The sequence below is a fragment of the Mus caroli genome, chromosome 4 (genome assembly GCF_900094665.2).
Source record: "Mus caroli chromosome 4, CAROLI_EIJ_v1.1, whole genome shotgun sequence".
Taxonomy (NCBI): Eukaryota; Metazoa; Chordata; class Mammalia; order Rodentia; family Muridae; genus Mus; species Mus caroli.
This window is the reverse complement of record NC_034573.1, coordinates 119,377,365-119,386,087: the sequence shown is the minus strand read 5'-3', so window position 1 is coordinate 119,386,087 and position 8,723 is coordinate 119,377,365. Positions and strand designations below refer to the sequence as shown.

The 8,723-nt window shown below is 49.0% G+C and overlaps 2 protein-coding genes across 3 annotated transcripts in view; both read left to right on the top strand.

Moving 5' to 3' along the window:
- Positions 1–1,265: 1,265 nt before the first annotated feature.
- Fam167b (family with sequence similarity 167 member B) lies at positions 1,266–3,107 on the top strand. Of its 2 annotated transcripts, none has more exons than XM_021161375.2 (2): positions 1,266–1,754; positions 2,569–3,107. In XM_021161375.2, exons 1-2 carry the CDS (start codon positions 1,497–1,499, stop codon positions 2,794–2,796), a joined length of 486 nt encoding a protein of 161 aa, XP_021017034.1. In that variant the 5' UTR covers positions 1,266–1,496; the 3' UTR covers positions 2,797–3,107. The 2 variants fall into 2 exon arrangements, with proteins under 2 accessions (XP_021017034.1, XP_021017033.1); XM_021161374.2 differs by having other exon boundaries at positions 2,566–3,037.
- Positions 3,108–5,934: 2,827 nt separating this feature from the next.
- Positions 5,935–8,723, top strand: part of Lck (LCK proto-oncogene, Src family tyrosine kinase) — a 23,555-nt gene continuing 20,766 nt past the window's right edge. The window contains exon 1 of the mRNA XM_021159293.2: positions 5,935–6,061. The gene's annotated coding sequence lies outside the window, so the exon portion shown is untranslated. The remainder of the gene's footprint in view (positions 6,062–8,723) is intronic.

Below are 8,723 nucleotides of genomic sequence, written 5' to 3'. Positions count from 1 at the left end.
TTCCCCTTCTCCTCCTCCTCTTCTCCTTCTTTCTTTTTTTTCAATTTTTTATTAGATATTTTCCTCATTTACATTTCAAATGCTATCCTGAAAGTCCCCTATACCCTCCCCCCTCTTCTCCTTCTTCTTCCTCCCTCTCTCCCTCTCCCTCTCCCTCTCCTTCTCCCTCTCTCTCTCTCTCTCTCTCTCTCTCTCTCTGTCTCTCTTTCCCAACCCCTCCACTCTCTTCCTAATTGCTGGTGCAAACCCTAACCCTTGAGCATACTAGGAAAGGTTTTACTACTGAGCGGAATCCCAGCCCTGCTCTTGTTGCTGAGAGCAATACAGAGGTTTAGAGACACCTGAGAAACATCTGGGTGGTGGTGGCACACACCTTTAATCTCAGCACTCGGGAAGCAGAGGCAGGCAGATCTCTGTGAGTTCGAAGCCAGCTTGGCCCACAGAGCAAGTTCCAAGCCAGCCAAAGCTACAAAGAGAAACCTTCTCTCAAAAAAAGAAAATAGAAAAGAAAAGAGGAGAGAGGGAGAGAAAGAAGCAGAGGCAAATTTCTGTTGAAGGTTATCCTGGTCTACATAGGTCTACACAGTAAGCCTGCATATTGTTCTAGGCCAGCCATCATTAGAGATGAGATGAACTTCAGTTAGAGCTTTTTCAGTGATTGCCAACAGAATCTAAGGGTCGTTAGAATAGGGCTTGGTGTCACCGACCTGTCACAACAGAGGCTCAAGAAGTGACTGAGCAGTGCCAGCATGGTGGCGCACGCCTTTAATCCTAGCACTTGGGAGGCAGAGGCAGGCAGATTTCTGAGATTTCTGAGTTCAAGGACAGCCTGGTCTACAAAGTGAGTTCCAGGATAGCCAGGACTACACAGAGAAACCCTGTCTCAAAACAAAACAAAACAAAACAAAACAAAACCCCCCCCCAAAAAACAAAAAACAACAACAACAACAACAAAAAAGAAGTGACTGAGCTACCCAAAGTCCCCTCAAAGTAGCACCAGGGCCCAGGGCTCCTGACTCCCAGGCTAGGCAGCTGGACCCAATTGCCTTGCAGAAGGGCTAGCTCTGTAAAGAGGAAAGAGCACCAGTCGGTCAGCCGTCTCTTCCCCTTGACTCCTCTGACTTGGGTCTTGGGAGGAGGGCCAAGCCGGCTGTGGACGATGCTTTCCTTATCCTGCTGCAACTTCCTTTCTGGGAACCAGGAACCTGAATCTGGGCAAAGACAATAAAATTCATCTGAAGGGCTCCTCCTGCCCCCACCCGGATGGGGCATCACGTGGCCCCTAGTTAGCAAACCAGGAAAATTCCATCTCTTGCACACTTAGCCTCACATACCCGTCTGCTCACTCAGCCTGGCACACTTAGCGTCCCTCACCCACCTTCTCAATTCAGCACACACTCTTGGCACATTCTTTTCAACCTCATCTTCTTTCACCTCTCACACGGCCAAATAGCCAGTCTTTCCCTTACCGACCCATTGGTCACCACAGACCTACCATGTCCCTAGGGCCACTGAAATTCCAGGCAGTGGGAGAGGAGGATGAGGAGGGTGAGGAAGAGAGCTTAGATTCTCTGAAGGCCCTGACTGCCAAGCTTCAACTGCAGACCCGACGGCCCTCATACCTCGAGTGGACTGCCAGAGTCCAGAGCCGGGCCTGGTACAGAGCCCAAGCTAGACCTGAGCCAGTCGGACCTGGGGCCATCTGTGGCTTTGACTCCATGGATTCTGCGCTTGAGTGGCTCAGACGGGAGCTGGTGAGTCTGGTGGGTTAGATGGACTTGCATGGGGTCTTTGAGCCAGTCCCTTTAAATGCCCAAATCTGTGAGGTTGGGAGGAGATGAGAACGAACCAATGTCCACAGTAGTTCCTCAGTGCTGTGCCCTAGGACAACGGAACCAGGAATTCAGTTGCCTGCTATCTTATTTGCAGAGCCAAATCTGGAGAAGTAGACCGTAGAGCACAGGTTCTCAATCTGTGGGTCGCGATCCCTCTGGGTATCCAAAGGCATTTTTTAGACAGGTTGCATATCAGATATCAGGTATATCAGATATTTATATTTAAAATCATAGCAGTGGCCAGATTACGGTTACAAAGTAGCAACGAAAATAATTTTATGCTTGGGAGTCATCACAGCATGAGGAGAGGAGCTGTATTAACAGGTCCCAGCATTAGGAAGGCTGAGAACCACTGCCCTAAAGAGAAGAGACAGTCAAGTGAAAAACAGAAACCAACCCTGCTGTCAGTTATAATCTGAGGAGGGGAGAGCTGAATATTAGCTGTCAGCCCACCATGTGCAAACATAAGGATGTCCAGTTCAGCTCAATGGGTCATCACAGTTAACTTGTGATGGCGTACCAGACGTCTATATTTGCATACTAATGGTTCCTTGGCTTGGTTTGAGAATCACCCATCCGGAAAAAGATCTGCGAGACCGAGGCGGATGAAGTAGGTGAGAAGGGGCTTGCGAGCTGGACTATGCAAAGAGTATTCCCAGAAATGGACCGGCGGCTGGGCTGGTGAGCCCGGAGGCTAATCTAGCAAACTCACGCCCCCTTTTGGTCACAGCAGGAGATGCGGGCTCAGGACCGGCAGCTGGCAGGGCAACTGCTGAGGCTGCGGGCCCGGCTGCACAGACTGAAAGTGGACCAAGTCTGTCACCTGCACCAGGAGCTTCTGGATGAGGCTGAGCTGGAGATGGAGTTAGAGTCTGGGACTGGCTTGCCTCTGGCCCCACCGCTGCGGCATCTGGGACTCACGCGCATGAACATCAGTGCCAGACGCTTCACCCTCTGCTGACAGCACTTGTGTGTCTCTTGCAGTATCTGGGGAGAAAGAAGGAAGGAAGAGGGACCCCGGAGGCTCTGGCTACCTGCTGGGGAAGGTGGGCACATTTAGGTTTCCGAAAGCTGAATTTAAAAAGCACAGGATGGGGTGGGGGTGGGGGAACTTGGGCCCCAAATGTCTTAATAAAAAAAGCATTGAATCCCATCAAGGTTTCTGTAGACTGTCACGGAGCCTAAATGTTGTTGTATGTTCATCCTGTGTCACTGGGACTTTAGGGATTGATTCCACAACAGGAGAAAAGATGGCACCAGATGTCCCCAACAGCTCCCGATCTATTTCTCTAACTTTATCAAAATCAAAAGTGAGGAGAAACAACAAAAAAAAAATTTTTTAAATGATGACTCATTGTGTTTTTTGATTGTGTGTGTGACCAGAGAGGCCAGAAAAGGATTAGCTGGAGCTGGAGGCACAAGCTGTTGTAAGCTGCCCGCTGTGGATGCTGCAGCCGGAACTCAGGTCCTCTGTGAGCAGCAAGGGCTTTTTTCTCCAGCCCCTGCACTTAAAATCTTCTGCCATTCTCATGACAGGGGGTTTAGGTAAATCAAAGACTTGGAGAAAACAGAAAGTGGTAGTTCTGTGTCATCTCCACTATTTATTTATTTTTATTTTTCTGTCTTTTTCTGTTTTTTTTTTCTTTTCTTTTCTTTTTCTCTTTTTCCCTGATGCAGGGTCTCACTAGGTAGCTCCGACTGTCTTGAAGCCCATACCTGTGCAGCCGGGCCTTGAACTCACAGAGATTCACCTGCTTCTGCCTCCGGAGCGCTGGGGTTAAAGGTGTGCACCACTCTGCCCGGCGTCCCCTATTTATCTCTATTAGACACATAGTGGGAAAATCAGGCCACTATGAGGCAGATCTCTATGAGCTTGACGCCAGTCTGCTCTACAGAGCAAGTTCCAGGTCAGTCAGGACTACATAGAAAGGGACCCTGTCTCCAAAAATCCAAAAATAAGCAAACAAACAAATTAAGGAAAAAAAAAAAAACCCAGCCAGTTGCTAATTCTTGCTCCACAGGCAGCTAGATATGCATTACTTTAGAACACACCCAATAAATTCATGCACTGCTTCTTAGCACCGTGCCCCCCAGGCGTGTGCTGAAGCTGAGGTGAGCTGTAAAATGCTAAGGTTTCTAAGTGAGGACAGCAGGACCGTACATCAGGTCTGGAGACACATCTGTCGGCTCTGTCACTCTCAGGGTTGGGTTGTTGTTTTTTTTTTTTTCCTTCTGTGTGACTCTCAGCCTTTGTTTCTGTGTTTCTCTCTTTGTCTGACTTTCCAACTCAGACTTCCTCCCCCCCATTTCCTGTTCCCCCTTCTCTCTGCAGCTGAGGTGCACACAGCTTCAGCTCCTACCTCACAAACCCCAACAATGCTCTGTGGGCTCCCCTCCCCCTGCCTGCTCACTCAACGTAGCTCAGGAGGTGACACATTTACACTTTCTTTCCAGTGAGGTCAGGACCCATTCTTGGCCCTGGTAGGGGCCATTTGGGGTTCCTCACATCACTGGTAGCCTGGCCCTCTGCCTGTGAGGGACACAATCCTCATTTTTGCCTGCTGGCAGCTTGTTGTGGAGTTCTTAAACTCCTGCTGATGTCAGAATGTCTCTGCCTGCCACAGATACCTGTGCAGTATGCTTGCTTGGTCCTCTACCGGAGGCAACTCGTGGTTATGGCTATGCGCTCCATTAGGGGTGTGGCCTTGCCTCTACTTGAATTACCATTCTGCTGTGCTGTCCTGTCCCCTGCCTGTTATTCTTTCTATCTATCTATCTATCTATCTATCTATCTATCTATCTATCTATCTCATCTATGTATCTATGTATCTCTGTATGTATCTATCTATCTCTGTATGTATCTATGTTTGTATGTATTTATCTACCTATGTATCTATGTATCTATTTATCTAACTATCTATCTCTATCTATCATCTATGTATCTATGTATCTCTGTATGTATGTGTGTATGTATATATGTATCTACCTTTCTATCTACCTATCTATCATCTATCTATCTATCTATCTATCTATCTATCTATCTATCTATCTATCTATCTATGTATCTATCGAAACAGGGTCTCTTTATGTAGCTCTGGCTGTCCTGGAACTCACTGCATAAGTTAGTCTGGCCTGAAACTTGCAGAGATCTGCCAGCCTCTGCCTCCGGAATGCTGGGATTAAAGCCTTTATGCCACCATTCCCCAGCCTGTCACTAGAGCCTTAAGACATGAGGTTTTCTTGTCTTCTTCCTGAAACAGACTGTCAACAGTCGATCCTTAGGCACAAGATGACATGGATATGGCTCTGCCAGTGAATGTGGCTGCTGTTTTGACTATAGTACATATAACCTTGTCACCAACTATCTAACAGAGATAGAGGCTGTCCAGGTTTCAACTCTGAACAAGAGATGCCTTTGGCTGTCTGGCTAAATTAAAGGCCACCCAGTTCTTACACAGTATGGCTGGAGTTGACTGCAGCGCCATTTCCTTCCCTGTGAGCTGAACTGTAGCTGTTGTCTTCTGCTCACAGGGGCAAAGGCTCTCTTTGGATCTCTTACCCAGGAGTATCTTGGAGGGTAGGAGGAGTGCTCCATCAAACAGCCTTCCCTACCACGTTTAGTGACCTGCTTCTTTAATTCCAGTACAGGGAGGAAGAGGCAAGTGAATCTCTGTGAGTTCAAGGCAACATAGCAAATTCCATAACAGTCAGGGCAACACGGTTAGTCCTTGCCTTAAAAAAAAAAATCCTCTCATTGGTTGATGATGACGACCACGACGATGACGATGACGGTGATGATGATGATGGTGATGATGATGATGATTGGACTTGAGGGGTCTAGGCTGGTCTGGAACTCTGTATGTAGCCACTCCTGTCTTCACCTCCAGAACGCTGGGAATATGGACCTATGCCATCACACACAGCCATCCTCCCTAAGTGCCTCCCTCAGTATGAGTAGAAGCTGGCCTAGAGATGTATGGGACCCAAGAGGCTGAGGGGGTCTAGGTCTATGGCAGCAGGAAGCCTGAGGTGCTAGAGGCTTGTGGTTGGGTTGCTGGGGCTGGGTTGGCTGCAGAGCCCTCAGGAGACAGGAAGTCAGGGTGGAACGTGGGCGCGAGGAGACAGGTGGTGACTACGACGGCGAGGGGAGCTGACACCGGGTCCAGGCAGCCAAGCCAGGCTAGGAGCATCATGTGAATAGGCCAGAAGGCTCCCAGGCTGGGCAGGTAAGGGGTACTGGGAACAACAGTGTAGAGGGGGGCAATGATGGGAACCAGACAGCAGAAGACTGCGTCTGTGGAGGGCTAGGCTCCCTAGGTGTACAGAAACCTTTCAGAAATGCCTTCCTGGAGGTTGTCTGAGCTGGTGGCTCTTGCCTCTGCCATCCGCTGTCCATCATTCCCCACCTCAGGAGGAGCACACTCCTGGGAGAGCCAACACATGATGTCAAGTGTTAAGAAGGCCACCAGCAGTCACCCGTCCAGTTCCTTGAGCTCAGAGGATGAGGTTTCTGAGGTCCAAAGGTGGCTATGACCCTGCATTAACCCATACCTCCTCACGATGGTCCGTGGCAAAGCAGGACCTTGCAGGAGGTGTAGGCTTGACCTGGGCTCCTCCTATGCCTGTGGCATACAGGGTGATGAGATGGACCGTCCTGAGGGCAGGGCCCCAGGAATCAGTCCCCTGGTCCCTAAGGCAGACCTGAGTGGCAGAAACAGATGGAAGAGTAACCCATGGGATCCAGGTGGACATATGAGAATCGACGGCAGCCTTAGCAACCAGCATCCTGAACCACAAAGAGTCACTAAGGAAGCAGATAGATATATGTAGGGCATTTATCCAGAATGAATGTGTGTTCCCTGGGGAAGTTGGTAGTGAACGAGATGGGAGAAGGGAAGAGAAAAGACTATTTTTATCCCGGGCTGGGTACAGCTGGAGCAGGGCAAGAACTTCTGAACTTCCCTCTGGAAAGTCACGGCTCCTATCCTGCCAAGTGTCAGGACAGGATGTCCTTGCCTTTGCCCTTGTCCCCATCCTGTCTTAACTCAGCTGTATTTGTGTATCCATGTTGGCCTTCATGATTCTTGCTTCAGACCCTAAAGGGTAGAGGCCCAGAATCTTGTCACTAGCTATTCGTTCACAGTCTAACTCTAAACTCTGGAGGACGGTCTCTCTTCCTCCGCTGACTGTCCAGGTTTCCCTTGCGTCGCCGAAGATGTTTATGTCACAGATTTTCCATCTTGTCAGCATATGCCGGCCTCTTCCAAGACCTGGCCTCCTTACAGGGGCAGGAAACACACTGGCTCTTCCGGTGTTTCATCTGTCCTTGAACTGCAGTCCCCTAGGCTGGCCCTGTGCTGACTGGGAGAGGAATCCAACAGGGTTGTTTGTTCTTGGAGCTCAGGATGGTGGCTCTTCTCAAAAGAGCCCAGAGGACAAAGTCAGAGAATGGGTTGAGACCAGACGAGGGAGAAGTTTCCTTCAAGGGAATCTAGAAGCTTCCTAAACAAGGTTCATTCTAGAAGGTGCTTAGGACAGAAAACTAAGGTTCCCCACCCCCTGTGCTGCTCTCCGGGACCACAGAGGCAGAGACCTCAGAATAAAGTCAAAGGTGCAAGAGCCCAGGTGTGGTATAGTGTAAACACACACACACACACACACACTTTCAGCATCAGAGAAAGGCCCAGGAAGAATTCACTGTCTGGGTGAGTGGTTTGTCCACCCCAAATTTCAGTCTGTTTATAAAGACACAATAACAAAGCTCTTGCCTGGCAAAATCAAAGGGATAATAATGACAATGTGCCCTGGATAGTATTGACACACAGTAGGTGCTTAAGGGAAGCTAGGTACTTCCTCTCCCTGCAGAGTGTTAGTTCACACCCAAAAATTACACCTATTGGGGTTTTGTCACCATGGTGAACCGCCCAATCCCTCACGCCTGTGGTAGTATGGTTTTGCAAATGAGCTTCTTTCCTGTATATAGTCCGGGTGTGAAACTCTCAGGAAGGCCAGATTCTGACCTGAGAGAAGGGATCTATCCTAGGAGCCGGATTCTCAGCCAGGCTCCATTTTGTATTGTCTGGCACTCAGAACGATGAGGCGAGGCAGGAGCATGGAGAGTTTGAGCCCAGCGTGGGCTACATAGCTGGACCTCATCTTAGAAAAAGTCCAGACACACTCGCAAGCATACCTTCCCTGTTCAGAGCTTCTCATATACCATAGGAAAATATATGTGTGCGGGTTCAGTCAGAGGATCCTATAAAGCCGTACACACCCTCACAGGCTTGATGGCTTCAAAGCCAAGTTTAAATCAGAGGAGGGTGTTAGGGGTGGGAGAAAGACAGGCCCAAAATAATATCTAGTAAAGGGGGAACATTTCTCCTTTCCCCCATTTTAACTCGGGATCTTGTGCACGCTAAGTCCAAGAAGCTGCACGGGATGGAGTCTGTAATAGACCCCCAAAGTGTGGGTCTGGAATACAGGATGCTGATCTGTAATGCTTGCACTGAAAAAAAAAAAAAAAAAAAAAGAATCCATGATGCACTTGAGAAGAAAATGTTTCAGAGCCAACCAACATGGCTTCTGTGACAAACTGTCCCATGAGAGTCTCAGGGTCAATACTGGCTTGTTAAATCTCTGCAGAGAAGAAGCCTGCTTCATTTTGTCTGATCCAGGATTTCCTAAACTTCTTAGACACAAAACTATAATTTTTCCCCTCTATCATCCATTCCAGGCCTGGGATGAATGGGCAGGGGAGCTGTGTGGTCGGTACATTCTTGAAGGATTGTCGCTCATGGACAGTGGTGGTACTCGCTACCCCAGCTCTCAGGAGATGGCGACAGGATGGGAAGTATGAGGCTAGCTTGGGCTTCGTAGCCAGATGTTGTC

Coding starts and splice junctions, on each gene's coding strand:
- Fam167b (XM_021161374.2), top strand. CDS start 1,497: ATGTCCCTAGGGCCACTGAAATTCCAGGCAGTGGGAGAGGAGGATGAG. Junction 1,755..2,565: donor AGTGGCTCAGACGGGAGCTG/GTGAGTCTGGTG, acceptor TTTTGGTCACAG/CAGGAGATGCGGGCTCAGGA.